Source organism: Bactrocera latifrons, unplaced genomic scaffold, assembly GCF_001853355.1.
Source record: "Bactrocera latifrons isolate USDA-ARS-PBARC rearing strain unplaced genomic scaffold, ASM185335v1 scaffold_100, whole genome shotgun sequence".
NCBI lineage: Eukaryota > Metazoa > Arthropoda > Insecta > Diptera > Tephritidae > Bactrocera > Bactrocera latifrons.
The window spans coordinates 836,199-857,688 of NW_017534409.1; the positions used below are offsets into that span (position 1 = coordinate 836,199).

Sequence of the window (21,490 nt, forward strand, 5' to 3'; positions counted from 1 at the left end):
ACGAGTTTAGCTACTTATGCGCCTAGCAATTAAATATTATTTATATTTCAACTATAAATACTCAAACCAATGCGCATACTTACATATTTATTGCATGTCTACGTATTTATGTATGTGTGTAATTTGCAATTTCCTGTTTGTATGTATTTTCCACTTGCCACAGTTGTTATTGTGATATTTATTTATCCTCCAAAGTTGTTGCAAGAATTTTAATGCGCCTCCACCACTACAACTAACCGCTCCAGCACGTGTGGCTTATCATGCTGCCACCAAACTGGTTGCAAACAATTCCGCCGCTTCTAATGCAAAGTTATTACAAACTGTGTGTGAGTAGCATTGGCGCTGGGTGAACAGTAGTTGGCGTATTAAAAGTCTATAAATCAGGTGTCGAAATGGAATATGTGAGGTTGTTGCAAAAACAAAAATTAAATAGGAGGAAAAAAATTAGAAAAATAAATAAACGCTGAAGGCACGTTTCTGAAAAGTGGTTGACACTTTAAATACTCTTTTCACTCAATTTCGAGTTATTGCAGACATGTGGCAACTTTCGGTCAAAAGCATTCCTCTAGCTGATTTATGATTATGCTGATTGTCAAGCGTCGGTTTGACTTTTTAACCAAAGAAATCAGTCAATACATATATTTCCATAGGTCTCATATATCGAATGTAAGGATTTATGCCCTTCAGGTATCTTTAAAGGATCGATATTAAGTGGAATATTTTATTAAGGGAGATGAGAACTTTATATGTACATACATAGCCTGTCGTCATTTGACATTATAAATCGACGTTGATTATAATAATATCACGACCTTGTTTAGTTTTCCATCATAAATACGCCATAATCATTACGGCACGAAATGAAGTTTACTTCTACTACGGCGGTCTCTTCTTCATGTAAATCATTTGAGGGAGAAAAAAGCATAGATTCGTAGAAGTGAACTGCATTTCCCAAAACTTTGCAGTAACAACGGCTATTGAAACACATTTTATAAAATTGAACTTAAATTACGATTTATATAATAGAATATAGCTATGAGCAAAAAATAGTAAAACTTTACTCATAATTTTAAAATTGTGTAATAATTCTTCAAAATCTATGTCGTCCCCTTCTAAATAACTCCCCTTGGCCTCAAACGAACGCAAAACACTCAAACTCTGTTAACAGTTTGGCCGGTCGGAAGGAGTTCGGAGTGCACCGCACCTCGAAAATTGAAGAAAACTGTCAACATGACCTTGATTTTTTACCTGTTCTTTGCGGCTTCGTCTCATCTTTGCCCCGATATTCGCCCTATTAATAGCCTGTTTCCGGGTCGTAAGCATAGATCCAAAACTCATCACCAGTGATAATACGTTTCATGACATTCTGGTAGTCGGAAAACATTGTTTCACAGACGTTAACGTGACGCCGTTTTTGAAAAAATATAGTGATTTTGGCACCAATCACTGATCTTTCCGATATTCCAACGAATCGAGAAAGACATCTGACGGTTAATCGATGATTTTCAAGCATTAGTTCCTTTATTTTATTAGCGGGCCCTTTTAATGACATCAATTCATCACAGCGTGAGGGATAATAAGTTACGACGGCTTTGCTCTTTATTCTTACATGGTGTCCATGGTGGCAGAAGTCTATATGAATCATTTCAAATTGTAGTCCCCAAAAATACTTTCGCTTGAAAAAGCCCAGCCTGTGTATTAGGTACCGAAATCCTTTCATTTTTTTTTTCTTCTGAATCTCTTTTCATATGGTATGTGTCCGGTTCAAAGAATAGCTCTGGTTTTATCGGTTTCGAGGCCGTCGCTTTCCTGTCCAGAAAGTGAACCATATCGTTTTCTTTAATGCTCTTACTATTTACGTTTCCTATCATTATTTTCGATCTATTCATTTTGACGCTTTCATTCTATGTTAACATAATTTCGACATATGTATATGGGGCACTGAAATAAATTCAGAGCAATTACAGATTTTGTACAGAATTAAATGTACTTTAATAATCCACGATTGGATACCCTTGATTCCATATTGACCTGAGCCATAGTCAATGTGAAGGAGGACCTCCGAAAACAGGTGTATGTTGGTGAAGAAGGTTATTCTACTTAAAACTATCTCAAATATAAAAACCAAAAACTTTAAAAAAGTCGTGTGAAAACTTCAAGGCATCAGCCGTATCAGAGACATTTATTTCACCTACAAACCATCTATGAAATGGTGAGGAAATCTTCAAAATAATACTTCAGATATGAGTTTGTGACATCATTTGAGGAAGAGTCACTCATAAAACTAGCTAACTTTCTTTAGAAGTATAATATATGATTGTATAAAATACTTTTAAACTCGTGCATATGCCAGAAAGTATAATAAAATAAAAAACATGCATATACCATTTCGATTAGGAGCGCTTTATTTTATGCATTGAATAGTTAATTCGCTCTTGTCCTGTAAATTAACCGATATGGCTATCGAATTGATGCGCACACACACGCGTTCCATTTCAAATTCATTAACCATTGAGCAGTCGCCCGAAGTGCAAATACAGCTGCAACAATTCCGATGAGAAATATTATTCTCCCATCAACGAAACATAGATCAAATCACTCCACAATACTCGTAACACTGTCATAACAGCGCGCATTCACATCGAGCAAACAGAACAAACGGAACAAAATGCATACAAAGTGCAATTGCGCTAATGAAACAATAATCCAATTCGAGGGTAACAATAAATGTTCAACATGCATAGAAAAAGTTACAATCAACAAAAGTACACCCCAAAATCGCACCGAGACAACACAACAAAACACTAAAGCAATCGAAGGAAGGCAACGCGAATGTCAGAGAAATTCCCACGCGCACGTGGCGGACGCACGTACGGCAAGCGCAGTGAAGGCGGCTGTCTAACGGTAACGGCTGCGCTGAGCTCATCACACAGCCAGATAATTGAGCCGAACGCAAAGCGAGTAGCGCGATGGGGTGGTTGATAACGGTTAACTGTGAGAGGCGTTCATGTGGCTGCGAAGTGTACAAACTCTCATCGACAAGACCCATCGTCGACCAATTGCTAGTCATACTTGAATTAGCGCTTTGGGAGCAAGCGGAGGCGCGCAGCTGCAGTCGCTCAGGTGTCGCCGAATCCCATTAAGGGTTGCGCGATGCGCTTTTCCTACGCAGATTGATAAGCCGCTGCTATAAACTGAATTAAGCCGGCAATGTGTTTTGGTTTTTTTTTTCTTCCATTCCAAAATCCCATCACTCTTTCACGCCGGTAATGCACGGCAGTGTGAGAACGCACAGTTCGCACTGCGTGAGGCAAACCCTCGCACCTTCAAAGCGCTACTAAAACACTATTAACACCAGCGTTTAGCGCAAATAACGTCCATTCAACGTCTGCTGATTCGTCGCTTTGACTGCTGTGAATTTAACTAATTTTGAAATAACTGGCATGCTATTTGGGCGCAGAGCGTGGAAGTTCCCATCGGAATCGGTAGCGCGGTTGAAAAGTCACACGAGAACCACGCCATGTGATGTGAAAATATTTTAGAACATAAAATCGTTTTTGCTGAGTTGTTTTTGCATTTCATTCGTTTGAAGCGATTGTAGGTGCTGGCGGTGATATTGCCCGCATTTTGGTTGCAAAGGGCATTTTTTGTTGTTTCTGCACGCGATTCGTTTATTGTTGTTAGGGACGAGCAAAGAACAGACTTATGCGAAGAATTTCGAAATTGTTACGTTTATAAGTGGAGCAGGCGTACAAATACATAAGACATCAATTGAAAGTTCACAACGTAGGGTTTCGTAAACAAGAAGCAACGGCAACTGCGGTTGCGCCGAAATCACAATAACCTACACATGTGCATTTCTTAGTGCATGAAAGGGTATAGAGTGATCAGTTTGTATGACAGCTATATCCTATAGTGGTCCGAAACAATTTGTCGCCTATTGTACCGTAAATTGCCCAATAATTCGTGTTAAATTCGCAACAATATCTCGTCATATAAAAAAGTTTTTCATATATAAACTTGATCTGAATCGATCAATTTGTATGGCAGCTGTATACTATATGTACTATGTATAGTAGTCTCATATCGATGGTTCCAGCAAGTGAGCAAACTCTTGGAGAGAAAAGGATAGGTGCGAAATTTTAGATCGATATCTCATAAGACCAGGAACTAGATCGCGTATATGCAAACTTTTCCTTCTTCTTCTTTACTGGCGTAGAAACCGCTTAAGTTGTTATGGACGTGTTAACAACAACGCGCGTTGTTTCTTTTTCGCAATGTGGCGCCAATTGGAGATTCCAAGCGAAGCCAGGTTCTTCTCCACCCGGTCTTTCCAACGGAGTGGAGCTCATCGTTCTATCGAATGCGAGATTCACCGTGGCCAACGCTCACAGGACCTTGTTCACCACCAGCCACGTTTGCTTTGCTTCTTTATCCATTCTAGATAAGGCAGAGCTAACGACGCTGTTGTTAAGGCAAATGACATCAATATCGTCGGCGTACGTCAGCAGCTGTATACTCCTTTAGAAGATGGAGCATTCTCTGTTTAGTTCTGCAGCTCGATGAGTAGATTAAAGAAGTCTAACGAAAGGGAGTTACCTTGTCTGAAAGCTCGTTCGGTATCGAACAGCTTTGAAACGACGAAAAGGTAGTGTGTGTCGATTCTTTTTTCAGAGGACTTTACCAAGGTTTGGCGCATGGTGAATAGTTTATTGTTTATTGTTCAGTCTAAAGCCACACTGGTAATTGGTCCAATAAATTTGTTGACACTGGGCTTTCACACAATACTCTTGATGTGACTACTCAGGGTGTTACAAACTTCGTGACAAAATAAATAAACAATCTTCATAGCATAAAAATGTGGAAAAGTTCATTTTAATATGCGATAAAAATATGCGGAAACATCTTAACCCTACAACCGGAATCTGTACTGCAAATATTTGGGCTTAAAGGAACAAAATCAATATTCTACAAGTAACTATATAGTACGTTCTAAGCCTTTTCTATTCGAGCTTTAAGATAAATAAAAAGTTATTAACTATTGGTTTGAAAACGGTCAAAGCTTGGTTGATTCCCATATACTTAGAAAAGCTTAAGTACTTTTGTTCAAAATAATTGGGTTTATATACTAAAAACCTTTTGTAAAAGTCCGTCATTATTTCAGAATTGCACTGGTAAAACTCAATCGGAACCAACCAGCAGTGTATCCAAATTTATCCCAATTGAGTACATGTTGCGTGCGCCTCAAATTCCAACCAACCACATACCCTCCCCCACATAGATTTCAATTCACGTTTATTAAGCGGCATACACACAATAATTTAATTCCATTTAAATATAATACTTTTGTTTGTGTACAAACGCTGTTGCACATTCTTTCTCAACCGGACATCCCGTAAAACGGTTGAAGAGTCACAGCAATCAACGCTGAAATACTTGGCTTCGCAGTCCAGTTAAACTATGACAATTATGGACACACAATGAATTTATAGTAAACAAACCCGCAGCTTTACCAATATAACTAACTAGTGTGTATGTGTGGATATTAACATGATCGCCAATAACGATGAGAGCGACGCGTGCGCGTCGGTGCGTTAAATAATATTACTTTGTGGTTTAAGCCTATGGAATACCGTTCACACGCCCAGCATTCCCACACTTGCTGTGTGAGACTGAGAATCGACGAATTTTGCCAAGTTCACGCAATGTTGGACATATGTATGTATATGAGAGTACGTTTAGATTCAAATACCCACGGTCGTTTATATGTCTAAGTATTTACTAAGAATTTCGTAAGCATTTTCAAAATTGCTGGTTTTTTAGCATACAAATTTTTTTCTCAAGCTTAAGTAACCATCATCCAATTGAAGAATTTGAATGATTTTAAAAAATTCCTAAAGGAGACGTTGGCCAGAAATATATACTATGTACATATAAGTACAAGTACAAAACAAAGCATATCAGCGAATATTTAAAAATCGAGTTAATCCAAATTTTTATTGGATCTAGACTTCTTTACAAATCCAATATTTGCAAACGTACTACTATGTGCAAAAAATAGTAAGACTTTGTTCATAATTTTAATATTATTATTTTATTCCTCAATATCTATGTCGTTCCCCCCAAAGTTATCCTCTTTGGCCCCAATACAACGTGTTTCTAATCCTCGAAACAATTGTTAAAGGCAATTTCCAGAATAGTATTCAATGCGCGTATCTATTTAGCTTGCGGAAGGATAATTGCGATCCTTCTTTACGAAAAACTTCGCGCCCACGACGCATAACATTCCAATAGTATTCTTTGTTGACAGTTTGGTCGGGCGGAGTGCACCACACCTCGATAATCGAAGAAAGATGTCAACCTAACCTTCATTTTGGAACTGCTTTGACGTGTTTTTACCGGCTTCGACCCAACTTGCCAGAATACTCGGCCGATTGATCGTCTGTTTCCAGGTTGTAAACATAAATTCAAGACTCACCGCCAGCAATAATACATTTCATGACATTCTGGTAGTCGGAAAGCATTGTTTCACAGACGTTAACGCGACGCTGCTTTTTGGATAATTTTGGATCAATCATGCTTTCAGCTTTCTTAGGCCGAAATCATCTTTCAATTCGATTTCGATATTCCAATGGTGGCAGTAAGATCTCTGACTTTTATTCGTCGATTCCCATGCACCAATTCCTATATTTTATTGATCATCAGCTGTTGTTGACGGCCGTTCTGGACGAGGTTCGCCGTCAAAGCGTTCTCGACTCGCTTTGAATAATTTCTACTAATCAAAAGCACTTGTTCGCGACGAACAATTATCATCGAAAAATATTTCGACATTAAAATTGAAGTAATTTTTTTTTCCCCCACATTAGTTTGCTTGTTTAATAAGTAATAAGTGGATGAGGGCGAATAACCAGGGCCCAGCAATGCTAATGGTCTTTTAATAACGTTTTAACATAAATTTCGTAATCTATATATTTTCTTCGTTCCATAGGTAGATGCAGATTCTTAGAAGACTTCCTTCTTCACCTAATGCCATTCCCATAGAGAAATTTTTATTAAGATAAAAAAAAATCCTTCAGAGAGATCGTCATGACTTAGTAATTAACTAGATTTTGTCGATATTATATTAAAAAAATACTCTTCAAAGAGTCATACGTTTTAAACATAGAGCTGGCCGAGTAATGTCAAAGGAACGCTCAACATATCACGGTCGCTTCTGCGACCTGGCGGCGGTAACGCCAGAGTATACACTTCTCGATTTCTCCGTGATCGCAAGAAAAAAGGGTTAGACTTTCGGAGCGAAATATCCATTGAGGAAACTGATTACATCTATCACCTCACATGCGTTGTTATATCCACTGAGGTGTTCTTATTCAGATATCCTATAAAAATATAAGAGTTCAGACAACCGAAAACAACCTTCAAGGATGAAAAATTTTCACATCACTTGCCAGTTATTAAAATTTAATGTGTCCGAATGGGGGTGGGAAAAGAGCTTGTTAAATTTCGTTTAGAAAGTGGAGCTCAGCTGACAATTCCTGGTTTGTCATTCGATAAGTGGACTCAATATATGCTTTTGCTCAATTTAAAGTTGGGTTAAAAAAAAACTAAAGAGTTTTTAACAACGCTTGGAATAAGTAAGAAATAGTATAGAATGCAGGAAGAAATCCTTCTGCACATTTCTCACTCATTAACTAAAGTTTTGATAGACTTTAATTCAAGCCCTTTGTTACGCATTTTCTGATTTCTCTCTTTACAACTTTCAGTGGCGTCCAAAATGTGCTCTAAAGGTAATAGCGAATGTGTGGATATGGTATCAGCAACATATTGGTAAAGAAGCTCAATTCAATGGCTACACAGGAATTCGCTATAAAACTCCACATGCACTGGCGGCCGCGATAGTCGCAAAGTGCATTTATTGCGAAGGTTACGATCAACGCCCACTATGGTCCGTTTTAAAAGCCTTTTAGTGACTGAATTAAAAGTATATGCATATAAATTCACCGTCAGTAGGCAGAGAGCATGTAAAACTAAGTTAGTCATGGAGGTAGCCTTAACAATATTTGTATTAATAAACAGGATTTCTATGTAATGCGCACGTGCGCGGTCTGCATTATAGTTTAGAGGCAGTGCAGATATGATATTAAAATTATATTGATTTCTAAAGGGTGGTTCCTAAAGTGGAATATTGCTAGAAATAAATATTGCACATATTGATCAACTTATTCGAAAGGGCAGGCATAGATTTTGTTTGCGGTTTAAGAGCACACAGTCATATTGCATTTAAGTTAGTCAAAGGCGTCACAGTTCATGTGGAGTCATGTGTAGAAGTTCCCCCAAGTGAGGAAAGTTCCCTCACCGTCATTCATTTGGGAGTGGTGAAACGATTATTTAACATTTAACTCAAGCACCTTTCGACTTTCGGTCTTAGACCAAGTATCCTCTGGGTAATCAAAATTAAATTATGGAGGAAACACTTCTCCAGCCTGCTGATTGGCAGTGAAAGCATAACACCTGGAGTTGGTGAAACCGATTCCCCAATAGATGACGATGAAGCAGACGTTCCATTGTCCGACCTTGAAGTTCCCATAGCAATTACCCGTCTGAAGAAGAAAAAAGCGGCGGCGGTCTATGGATGGCCGGCCTAGCTATTCAAATAAGGCGGCGAAGAACTGATAAGGAGCCTGCATCAGCTTCTCTCCGAGCCGTTCTTTATCAAAGGTTTCAGACAAGGGTACTCCCTTTGGTGCCACTTTTTCAATCTACTCTTGGTAAAAATAATTCTAACTTCAGAACTAAATAGAGACGGTCCCATCTTCTATAAGAGTGTACAGCTGCTGGTGTACGCCGAAGATATTGATATCATTGGCTTCAATAAGCGCGCTTTATTTCAGCTTTCTCTAGATTAGATAAGAAAGCGAAGCTGGTAGTTAGCGAGAGCAAGACGAAATATCTCCTGTCGCAGTCGTCGCACTCGTGACTTGATCGTAGCTAATTTCGTCTTGGAACCAACAACAATGTTAGTCTCGAAATCTAACACAGAAGAACACTTGCCAACAGGTGCTACTTCGGTCTGAGTACGCAATTTAGAAGTAAAGTCCTCTCTCGACAAACAAAAACCAAACTCTATAAGTCACTCATAATTCCGTCCTGCTATATGGTGCAGAGGCTTGGACGACGACAACAACTAATGAGTCTACGTTACGAGTTTTCGAGCAAAAGGATTTGCGGAAGATTTATATTCCTTTGCGCATTGCCAACGGCGAATACCGCAGTCGATGGTATGATGAGCTGTATGAGATATACGACGACATTGACATAGTTCAGCGAATTAAAAGACCGCGGCTACTATGGCTAGGTCATATCGTCCGAATGGACGAAAACCCTCCAGCTCTTAAAGTATTCGGCGCAGTATCCGCCGGGGAAGCAGATGAAGAAGATTATTATGGAATCCCAATCTCTCAACATATATCATCAAAATAATTCCAAATTATTCAAAAAATAGTTCTTTTCACTCATTCAATTCAATTAAATAACACTGCATGGAACACCCTCTATCCTAAGCTCTACAAAAAAAAAAGTAATAAACCAATGAGAATTAAAAGCGAAATAATGAAAACCAATTGCTTCAAAAACATTCACAAACAGATAAAATTTTGATTTGAAACCACAAAAGGAAAACACCAACCAAGCAAAAGGCGAATTAAACGCGCACAGCCACTTTGGCCTCGCGAAAAAATACTTTTGCGGCTATAAGTGTAATAACTGGAGCCGCGGCTCGGAGGCCTGAACTCGAACGCCTTTTTGAAATAATGAAATTATTATAATTTAAACAAATGGAAAGCTTAATGCAGCATTCACCAGCGCTCCAACAGCAAGGATTGTGCGCTTACACCAGGGCTGGGCGATCGCAACGGCCGCAGCTGGTGAAAATCGCAACGGCCAAACAAAATTCATGCGGAGAATTATGCATTTAATAAACTCATAGCGATCGTTGGGAGTGTACTCAACCATAACAATTTACAGCAACAGTAACAGCAACAACAATGAAAGTAACTTTTACGAAACACAACAAGTGATCATCAAAGCGATCGTGCAACGATCTTTGTGGCAAATTGCTGGCGCAACCGATAATAAACGGCACAACTGAGCAATTGTGATCGGAAAACAATGCAATCTGGTATTATGTTGCAAGTACGCTTACTCGCTTGGCCGCGGTGAGATATGGCGGTATCACTTATAGGTTCATAAACCCATTTGACTGCGGGTTCATCTAACCAAAGATGTGCACATACAAAAGCACTTGCATATAAATATACAACAATAGAAGCAGCTGGTGGCACGGCCCTCTGAAATTTTGTAACTACAAGTGTATTAGGTTGAACCCCGACTATCTGTCTCTATTACACCAACTCGAGATCGCTTCGATTTTGGGTGCAGAAAATTGCTGACCAATTGTTGCTTGCGATTTGAATCAGCTGCTTGAATATAAAAAAGTATATATATTTGCATACATATGTTTGTGGATTGGTATATAATAAGGAAGTTCGTACTAAGAAGGAGATGGCTCCAATAAAGCTTTAAAATTGCTTATAAGCCACACACTTATACAGAATATAAGTAGGTTTATTTTGTCAACAATATTTAGATAAGATTTAATGTCAATGTGAATTATTTTGTGTTGATGCGATCAACATACTTGCCTTCGAAATTGATACCACGGTTTTGGCAATTTTCCAAATTTTGGACACCAATTGTCTTTTTTTCTTCTTTATGGTGAAAATTCGTCTTCTCTTAAGGTTTAGAGATAGTAAAAAGACATTGGCCTGGACTCATGCAATTTTTTGATCATTATCTTTGATTTGTGACACCGTGGCTCGCTAAATCGGTTTGATAGAAGAAATCGAGTTGCCCACTCTGCAGAAAGCTTTCTCGTATCTAAATTTGCATAAACCAAATATCCACTACGTTATTTTGATATGTTCGGAATCTCAACTTTATCGATGAACTTTGCTTAACGGTCATACAAACTTATTTTGTGGACTTTTGATGATTCGTACCCGCCTAACATGGACGTCTTCTTTGCTCAAATAGTCTGTATGGAATTTAGCAAACAACTTACGAATGGTAACTTGATGTAGACCCTATACTATATCTATAACCAAGCCAATTTTTAGGATCATTGTCAATATTTTGCTATTAAAACACAAAGCATTAACCACTCAAAATATTTCCTGACCTGACAAAGAGTTAAATTATAAAAGCTATCTAAACGAAATGCCAATGAAATTTTAAGGTTAAGTTTAAATACAAAATTTGTAAATTCACAATTAGGACCCCTTTTATACATAGAATCAAGTATTCGGAGGTGTAATACCCATTCGCTTAAGGTTTCACTTCGAAAGTTATAATACAAAGGTTGATCCATTCTGAGGATCCTTACTTGTTTTAATGGGAATTATTTTTATTATTCGAAACAACAGTCTTTGGCATTTACTTTTTTAAGATTATCTCTTTCAAATGTTGGTTGCGGCCACGTCTCAAATGGTCCTGCCTTTGAGTCCAATTTTCGTTGACTCGCTCGACCATTTCGACTGATAACTTTCAAATGACACGTGTGATGTTTTGCTCCAAGACCTGAATCGAAGCGGAATTGTGCGCATAGACTTTAGACATTACATATCCCCACAGGAAAAAGTCTAACGGTGTGATATCTAAGGATCTTGGTGGCCAATCGACTGGCCCAAAACGTGAAATTATCTGCTCTCCGAAGTGTTTTCTCAGTAAATCCATTGATTGATGTGATGTATGAGAAGTGGCGTCGTCTTCTTAAAACCAAATGTCGCTGAGATCACGAGCTTCAATTTCAAGCATCAAATAGTCGGTTATCATAACGCGATAACGGCTGCCAATTGCGGTTACGTTCTCACCGGCATCGTTTTTGATTCCAACGGCCCACACCAAATCATTGTTTTTTTCTGGATAAAGTAGCATATCTTGAAGCTCTTCACGTTGCTCTTCGTCCCAAATGCTAAATTTTTGCATGGTTACATACCCATTGAGCCAGAAATGGGCCGAAAACGTCGAATCTTCTTGGAACGTTTCAATTGCCTTTAGAGCGAAGTGACGTCATTTGGGAAAATCGAGCGGTTCAGTTCAAGCACAAGCTGTATTTTGTACGCTTTCAATTTAATTCAGTCCGAGTTACTGCGAACAAACAAATTGTTACAGAACGCAAAAAATTACATGACAGCTTGACACGGCTCACATGTGCTCTGTTAAAAAAAGGCTATTGAAAAAATATCTTTACTTGGATGATCCGTTATTTCAAGTAGGCTGAAGCATTGAACAATGTCTTTAGAGAACTTTTGGTTCAACAGATCCAACAGAAATATAACACAATAAGAATCGAGAACCTGCAAAATAAATTATAAAAAAGTACCTCCCAGTAAATATTGAAAAATGTAAGAAAACAGTGCTTGATAATCATCAGGTAGGCATCGAAGGAAGGTAGATTCTAGAAGGTAGAAGATCTCAATACATCTTATGGCTCGACTGAACACATTTTGGTTAAGATTTTGAGTAAGAAGTGTGTCAATGCAAAACACGTACGAAAATACCTGAATATTTTGCAAAAACGACGTCGAATAGAGGTCGTAAAAGACATACTTGACAGTGTAGCTAAGCAACCTATATTCATAAAACGCACCCTTAAAAGGTGACGAGACCTGGATTTATGAATATGACGTCAAAATTGTCCAAAAGTCGAGCGAATAATGTTCCAAAAATGAGCCGAAACCAAAAAATCAAAATTCGCTGAAGACATTGAAGGCCCTGCCTGCCGAAGCTTATAACAAGTGCATGGAAAATTGAATTAAGAGCTGATTTGCTTATGTTGAAAGCGATTTATATTCAACATTGCTGTTTTTTTTTTTTTTTTGCCTATAATTATTGTATATAATTATTTGTATGTATTTATATATCCGTATAATATATGATCTCGTGTAGTGCTTTCGCTTTGGAACTTTTCTGCTTGCTTTTTGATTATCCAAGCCTGTTAGATTTATACCAGCTGTTTGTTGTATCGGCAGTCTTTATGTTCTAAGGTATCACAAAGAATTCGAAAGCTGCATGCATCGATTGCATAACTTGAAGCCAGAAAACACGTAACATTATTACAAGCTACAATGGCTCTCGGTATTGGAATCACTCTAGGTAGGTTGTTGTTTGCACTGATTATACACGGTTTGTCTGGGAAGTAATAGGACTGATTTTCTTCCGCCGCGATTGTGCTTCGGAACGTACGCGCACCGACTGTATTCCGTAGAAGCCGTTCCTAGCTAACGAACGAGCGGCTGGTCAGTTGTCTCCGAGCCGTGTTTCCATAGATAACGTGTTTCTGTGAGTGATGCAAGCCGAAAATTCCGCGTTTGTTAGAGCCGAGGTACGCTATTAAATTATGTGTGAAACTGAACATGTGTGAAAGTGATACCCAATTTTTGAATTGCTTAATAACAGGTGATACGTAGCCGATTGGAAGTTGCACCACGACAATGCCCTGGCTCGCACCGCCTTCTTGTGCACATCTATCTAACCAGGGCCGGCATCCCAACGCTTCAGCAGCCACCCTATAGCCCAGATGTGGCCCTCCGGACTTTTTTTTTTGTTTCCTTGCCTGAAAATGCCGATAAAATTCAAGCATTTTGAGACGACAGAAGGGATCCAAGCAGCATGCGTCTCAACGCTCTCAAGGCTATTAAGAAGGATGCCTTCAGTGGCGCCTCAATGCTTGGACTGCATTCTGGCAGCGCTCCATCGATTGCTTCAATAAATTTTTTTACATCTACTCTATCCTATTACTTTCGGGACAAACCCTGTAGATGACAAACAGCCGCTGTTGCTGGCACTTTCAGCATCAGCTTCTAAGAGGCGTCTATAATATATTCAAGCACACCATTTAACAGAAATTAAGAACGAAAATCATTTATAACTTCCACTTCAGTCGTGTCAACAATTTTGATCGACATGAAATTAAAATCAAAAGCAACCAGATTGTTGCAACAGCCCCAAGACTGGTTGAGCAGCGAGATTGCCACAAGTGAAGTGTATGTACAAATGCAAATTAATTAATAATCAAACTTATTTGCAGCTGCTCATTTGCCACAACGTCGACTTTATAAATAACTAAACTTAACTACAACTAAGTACACACATACGTACACACACACGTACACGTAGACGGTGGTGTGCAAGAGGAGTGTGATTGATGAATAAATATTTGTCGAATGGGTATATAAAAATCAAAGCCAGCCAAATCGCCGCAGAAGTGGTTATACTTGTTGCAAGTAACCCACTTGAAGCGCATGCACATGTGGCGGCGGCATGCAGCATCTGCCATCATTTAGGCGATCACAATGTGGACAGGCGAGAACAGACAACATTTGCACCTGCCGTCTATGTGATTTTAATGCAGCGCCAAGTTTTCCCCCCACGAGAAAATCCAATGACAACAACAACAACAACGACAACGACAATAACACAACAATTGCCCCCTGCAATTGTGCCACACGGCGGCGGCGCATGCAACATGCAACATACATACTCACGTATGTAACTGATGGCATGCATGTGATTTGGTTGCATGCTTCTAAGCGAGTGCATGTGTAAATATCAGCGCTAAATGCTGCCACATTGTGGCCATGAATAGAAGCTGCATGAGCCACGGTCGCCGCCGCTCCAGTGCGTCCACTGACAACAGATGCGCACCGGGGCGGCTGCAACTTGTTATCTGCCGTGTTTCTCTAAGCGCACATGCACACACATACATACATTCAAGGCTTGGGCGCTTTTACCACATGGTCATCGTCGGCTTCCACGAATCATTCATTCATTCAGTCATTCATGCGCCCAGAGTGCGCAAAGTGTGTGGGGTGGCTTTGTGCCGCCGGTGTCCATGGCATGTTGTTGTTATTGCATGTGAAAATCTGAGTTGTTGCCGCACTTGAATATGAGCGCGGCATGCACAGCTGCTAAGTGAGTGCGAATAGTTTAGATGTTCGACTATCTACATATTCGTACTCGATTGTTGTTGTTATTGTTATGTTTGTTACTAGCAAACTAGCCGATTGAACATCTGCCGGTTGTGGAATTTAAAGAGCCACTTGTAACATGCGATGGTCATTGCTGCCACAATATGCTGCTACATCAATAAAGTTAACTAATAACATGTCTATACTCGCATACATACATACATACATACACACATTCAAAGTGCTTCTTCTTCCTAACTTGTCAGGCATTTAAGTTTTTTGGAGCAATATTTTGAAGTTGCTGTGAGCAGGTGGCGCTTAGTTGAAGGAAAACTCAAGCCAACTGGCACTGCTATTGGCAATCAAACTTCTGCGAAGAAAGTTGTTTTCTTCTTCTGGTGCACCATGGGAAACTTACCTCACTTATTATTTTGTAGCAGAGTGGACATCCAACGCAAAATACCTCTCGCCAACAGTTGCTAATTCGGACTGAGTAGGCAAATGAGAAGTAAAGTCCTCTTTCGATGTACAAAGATCACACTCTCAAGTCACTCATCATCCCCGCCCTGCTATATGGTGCAGAAGCATGGACGATAACGATGGCGCTAAGAGTTTTCGAAAAAAAAAATGTTCCGCAGAAGGCGGTCCTTACCGCATTGGCAACGGCGAATACCGCAGGCGAAGGAACAATGAGATGTACGGGATATGTGACGACATTGACATAGTTCATGTTGTCATCCGAATGGATGAAAAAAATCCGGCTCTCCGGATATCGACGGAAGCAGAGGAAAAAAGAAAATTTCCACTCCTTTGGAAAGGCCAGGTGGAGAAGGACCTGGCTACTCTTGGAATATCCACTTGGCGCCAAACAGAGAAAAGGAAGAACGACTGGCGCGCTGTTGTAAACTCGGCTATAACCGCGTAAGCGTTGTACCAACTTTGTACCATCGACCCAGCCAAAGCATTCAAGAAATGTTAGTTGTACCGTTTTTGCCACAGTCAGATCTACGTTATCCAGATCACGTTTGGGTTAATTGCCATCAAAATTATTAAATGAGAGGCCCAGAAAACGCGTTTTTTCGACGTGATCGGGTCATAGGGAAAAGGGTGTTGAATATGTTGGTGTCACAGAGCATGCAAAGAAGTGGTAAGACTCCTGAGAGGACTGGTTGCATGCAGCTTATAGAACTGGCTGACAGCTGAGTCGACGTTGCGAGTTTTCGAGAGAAAGGTTCTGGTCCTGGGAAAGGTTTATGGTCCTTTGCGCATTGGTCATGGCAAATATCACATTCGATGGAACGATGAGCTGTATGAAATATATGACGACATTGACATAGTTCAGCGAATTAAAAGACAGCGGCTACGCTTACTAGGTCATGTTTTCCGAATGGACAAAAGCACTCCAGCTCTGAAAGTATTCGACGCGGTACCCGTCAGGGGAAGCAGAGGAAGACCTCCACTCCGTTGGAAGGACCAAGTGGAGAAGGACCTGGCTTCGCTTGAAATATCCAATTGGCGCCATGTAGCGAAAAGAAGAAGCGACTGGCGCGCCGTTGTTAACTCGGCTATAATCTCGTAAACGGTGTCTACGCTAATAAAGAAGAAGCTATGGCCCGGGGTTTGACTCCACAGACGCTGTGGGGAGTTAGTGAAGCTGTTAATAGCTCAACTGTGAGTGACGTCCATTGCTTGTCTGAAGTGCCATAATCTTCATCATATGAGATGGTTCTAAGCAGATGAGTGTAAAGCTTTAAAAAAATTTAAATTCTTAATTAATAAATAAAAAAATTTTAAATTTAATTTTCAATCACTAAAATGTAATACAAAATTTTAGCAAAAACGTATTAATCAAAAAATTCGTAATTCTAACCTCAGGGTATATTGTATACATTATTATAATTATTATTAATAAACGGTTTCTAAAGAGTTTTTTCTAAAATAGGCTTTGCAAGTCATTTTCATGCACAATATGAAATATTCTTAGAATGCCAATAAAAAAAATTAACCTAGAAGAAAAGATGTAACACTGTTTATATTATACTATTCCGTTATGTTGACTCCTCGATGTCGTAACGCTTTCACCAAATCTCCCTTAATACGACGCTGATGAAATTCAGGCAACCGCTGTGTTGCATCTAACATTGCATCAAAAAATGCTTTCAAACTCTTTTCCTCCAATGATAAGTTCTCGTAGGGCGTCGTCTGCTTACGTTCCGTCATAGTGCCTGTTGTCGTTAAAGTAGTTGTAGCAGCATTTGCTGAACATGTTTGATGTGATTTTGTGAGTAAAGTATTTAACTTACTCTGTTTTATTTGAAAATCATAATTAGGAGATTCTGAGTCTTCTGAAGTACTCATTTGAATTTTGTAAACCTTGTTATCGATATTTATTTCGATAGGACTTTCATCTTGTTGTTTGTTAGTTACGTAATTCATGTGTGCTTTTTTGCGGGATGTAACTGTAAGCGATTTGGATGTGGAAGGTTTCTCAGTGTCTTCAGCAATGTCTGCACTGATGTCAATCGCCTCCAACTCTGTTTCTGACTCCATATTTCTGTTTGTTTGCATATCAGCTGCAAGTATTTCTTCCTTTTTTATATCTTCCTGTATCGCTTTTAATTTAGCATCGATCACAATGCTTTTGATATAGGGCATTACGAAAAGCATTTCTTTGAAATAGCGATAGTCATGCAACTTGATGCTTCCGTTATTAGGTGTTGGCAGTCCGTCGTTTGGTGGTGTTTTCTTGAACACTTTAAGTGTGTGTACATAAAAGTCGCTAAGCAGTCGGTCCCAACGTTTTTTGGATTCATCTGAAGTTTAGGAAATTTTTTTTCAATTTCTATGTATTTATTTAAATACATATATTATAATTTTAACTTACGTTTTTTAAATCCACATGCCGCGTCAATTTTCTCCCAAATTGCATGTCGCACTTTCATCGATGGACTAGTGTATACCAACGGATTGGTCTTCACTAAATTTATTATTTTCAAGTTTTCTTTTACGCAAGGCTATTTTTATTGAAAGAGAAAGAATAAGATTGGTGTGGAAAATTGTTTTAGTGCATTGTTGAACAATATTATTCCAGATTTAATTGTGTCATTGAATCATGTACACTAAAAATTCTATATCATCTAAGTTTCATAAATACATCGAGTTCAAATATGAAATTAAAGGTTATGGATAAAGTTAAAATTAAAACAAGAAACAAATTAACTTTAATACCCTTCACAAATAACAAGAGTTTTCATGCAAGAACTTGATTATAAGCGATTAGTTTGTATGACAGCTAATTTAAGCTAATTTTAAATAGCCTATGCAGGGTATTATGACAAAACATTAAAAACAAAATTAAAACACTATTGTTTTTCATCCTTACCTCTGCGATGTGAATATCATGCACAAGCAAACGCTGGGTACTCGTCGTTTTTATATCCGATCCTTCAGGCAAGTTTTCATAAATTGATGGTACAGCACCACGCTTCAACAATCGATTCCTAGCGTATCCTAGAATATTTTAATAACACAATTAAACATAATTTAAAAAACAATAATATTTGGTATTATGAAACTAAGTACGTAGTTTAACTTGTTTTAGTTTTTTGAAAAAATTTTTAAGTTTTTAAAATCACGACGAGAGATTAATTGTGGACACAACTCGATAAAGGATCACTACTAGTACGACTTGGCTTCCGTTACCAGACTACTAACTTACTGAAATTAAATAGAATTACCAGAATATAATTGCTTTTCGGCTTCTGCTTGTACTTCAACTCATATTCAAAACTTTGTCTCTGGGGCTTCGATAATTTCTAGCGCTCAATTTTAGCCGGTAGCGTTTTTACCTACGTAGCGATACCTACGGCATCGTTCCGCATTTAGTCGCATTCTACATAGTTTTTCTGAAACAGGCTCACAGCTTTTATCGATGGACTTTTCATTACTCAACGTGACATCTGCTATCAGTCCACTAGCTAAATAATCTAATAACTGTACATAATTAAACGACTCCATTAAATTATCATATCAATATATTTTCCTAAAAGCACGAACACTTCCACCATTTTGCCTCCTGGGGCGTGATTTATCCACACAAGTATTTCCATGGTTTATCAGCTTGTTGGTGAGACATGTTTGTCAACCGTTGCAGTTTTGTTTTGATCTAACATCTGTTCTCCTTTTCGTTTTCTTTTTGGATTTGGCGTTGCCACTCATCGCAATTATAACAAAGATTTTGTACCAACGTGCTGAACATACTTATTGAAATGTGTTCCCAAATATTTTATAACTAAGGCATGGGCTCTGATGAACATAGCATCGGAGGTAATTTAAATTATTATATGAAGACACCTACAAATGCGAAAATAGCGAACAAGCAATACTGGCGAAACGAAGAACCGCAAAAGTTAGAAACTGTTGCTCTTTGTGCAAACGGGTCTGAAAATAAGAAGTCTGGGTCAAGACAAATAAACCAAGCTATGTATGTAGACCTTGTAAGCAGCAAACAAACTCTTTTGACAAAGTTGAAAAACTAGCAAGTCGTAAACGAAACTTACAAAACGGATCTTTTATTAGAACCAGGAAAATTAAGCAATCAACAGAGCCGAAAATTTCGATAGAGCTCTAGAGGGAGTGAATTGCGAGGTGTCTGTAATACCACTAACATACAGTGCTACTATGAATAGGACCTTCTCGAAATATCCACTGTCAAAGTGATACGTATTTACAAATGTACTTTCATATGTATATCTATATGTATGTATTCAAAAATAAAGGTGCAATGTGCCATAGAACAGAAGGACGAGATTATTCGATGCTATAGTTAAACAGTTTTTAAATAAACTAATTAATATGTTTCTATACTATACCCATTTCGAATTGAAGACTGTTCCCAAAGTCGCCGCGAGTGAAATGCTTCATGCATATAAAACTAGTCTTTGGATTAAAGTAGTCTTCTCGCCGACAAAATTCCACCCACTTTTTTGCCAACTCCATATTCGAAGGGAAAATGTAGAAGCTACAATTTGAGGCTTTTGAGTGATTGTCGCTACGACAATTGGCAACTGCACATTTCATTTTTATATATGTAAATTATTTTAATGCATTATATTGTGTTTATTGTTGTATTATATTCTTTAAAATAAATGATTACTTTTGTTAAAATTACACATTATTTTACGAAGTGAAAATATTCCTTAAAACACACACATTAAACCTCATAAGCATTTGCTAGCCTGACGTCAGCAAACAGCTGATTACGTATGTCAAATCTTATACGAAGAACATTGTGTGCACCTAGGTAAGATCGTACATAAATTTCCTGTTTTATATAGCCATAACTGCATTTTATAAATCTTAGAATAATCAAAATAAATGTTTAACACACCTGTGACTGTTGTTGTTGTTGTATCGGCAGACTTACAGCTTTACAACAAACTAATTTTTTTCCTTGTCGTCCGATGAGACATTAAAAACGAATGCACATATTGTATGTGTATTCAACTATCCTGCTGCTTAGCCCTGAGCAACGTCCTTCTATCAGCGTCGGCTAAAATTTCTGCCGAATTTAACGATTGTAACATGTCTCGCTTAACTTTATTTTGCCATTTTAATGGTAAAATACACGTTGCACGGTATATTGCATCGAAATAATTACGCAAACACAATTCATTTTCTGCCATGTTTGCCTCACAAATAGCCGGTATATCCATACGTATGTTCTCCAAAGGTGTTTGGGTTTCAGCAGATGCGCTTACTGACGATATGGTTATTGGCTGAATACTACCTTCCGATTTTTTGCTTTTGCTTATATTCAAAAAGTTCTCTTTCAAATCTGTGTTCACCGCTATAAACGGAAGTATGAAATGCATTTCACTATGGTAATCCCGACAATTTGAATCATCAGACCCGCTTTCATTGCTTTTTTCAAGATCGTTTGATATAAATTTATTGCGATAGTTTGTTATAAAATAAGTTTTAAGATCTTTCCATGCTTTTTCCGCATCGGCACCTGAAATTGATGATATATTGAATTCATATACTGAGATTTGTGGTTAAGTAAAATGTATTACCATTGTCATAACCACATTCCAGCGCAACACCTTCCCAAATCCTGTTCGTATGTTCGTCTGCATCCAAGTAGTTTTCATGTCGAGTATCATACAAGACTTTATTCTTTCGTACTGCTTGTATAAGAGATAATATTTGTGGATTATTTTCTAAGGGCATGTTTAGGTATAAACAAAGTTAAGAAAATTAAAAAAAAATTCCGCACTTATTATAAAAGATTATTTATTTAATCAATTATGTTGTATTGATGATATTATTAGTAGTGTAGTAATATTTTATTTAATATTTGTGCTGGATGTAAACAAATTGACGCTTGGCGTTACAGCTGTTTAGTATGCACTGCCGGTAAACATATCTGTGATGTTTATTTAAGACCTATTAAACACAGCTAG

General features: G+C 38.3%; 1 protein-coding gene across 4 annotated transcripts; it reads right to left on the reverse strand.

Annotated features, from left to right (window-relative positions):
• Positions 1 to 16,891: 16,891 nt before the first annotated feature.
• Positions 16,892 to 21,442, reverse strand: LOC108967409. Of its 4 annotated transcripts, none has more exons than XM_018930809.1 (6): positions 21,101 to 21,442; positions 20,416 to 21,039; positions 19,898 to 20,324; positions 18,409 to 18,536; positions 17,911 to 18,040; positions 16,892 to 17,839 (listed from the first exon to the last, which is right to left on the reverse strand). In XM_018930809.1, exons 3-6 carry the CDS (start codon positions 20,103 to 20,105, stop codon positions 17,067 to 17,069), a joined length of 1,239 nt encoding a protein of 412 aa, XP_018786354.1. In that variant the 5' UTR covers positions 20,106 to 20,324; positions 20,416 to 21,039; positions 21,101 to 21,442; the 3' UTR covers positions 16,892 to 17,066. The 4 variants fall into 4 exon arrangements, with proteins under 4 accessions (XP_018786354.1, XP_018786363.1, XP_018786371.1 ...); XM_018930818.1 differs by having other exon boundaries at positions 19,898 to 20,349; XM_018930826.1 differs by having other exon boundaries at positions 16,892 to 17,251; positions 17,330 to 17,839; positions 19,898 to 21,039.
• Between the last annotated feature and the right edge of the window lie 48 nt (positions 21,443 to 21,490).

Coding starts and splice junctions, on each gene's coding strand:
- LOC108967409 (XM_018930809.1), bottom strand. CDS start 20,105: ATGAAATGTGCAGTTGCCAATTGTCGTAGCGACAATCACTCAAAAGCC. Junction 18,041..18,408: donor ATGATATTCACATCGCAGAG/GTAAGGATGAAA, acceptor CAATAAAAATAG/CCTTGCGTAAAAGAAAACTT. Junction 17,840..17,910: donor GGCATGTGGATTTAAAAAAC/GTAAGTTAAAAT, acceptor CCTAAACTTCAG/ATGAATCCAAAAAACGTTGG.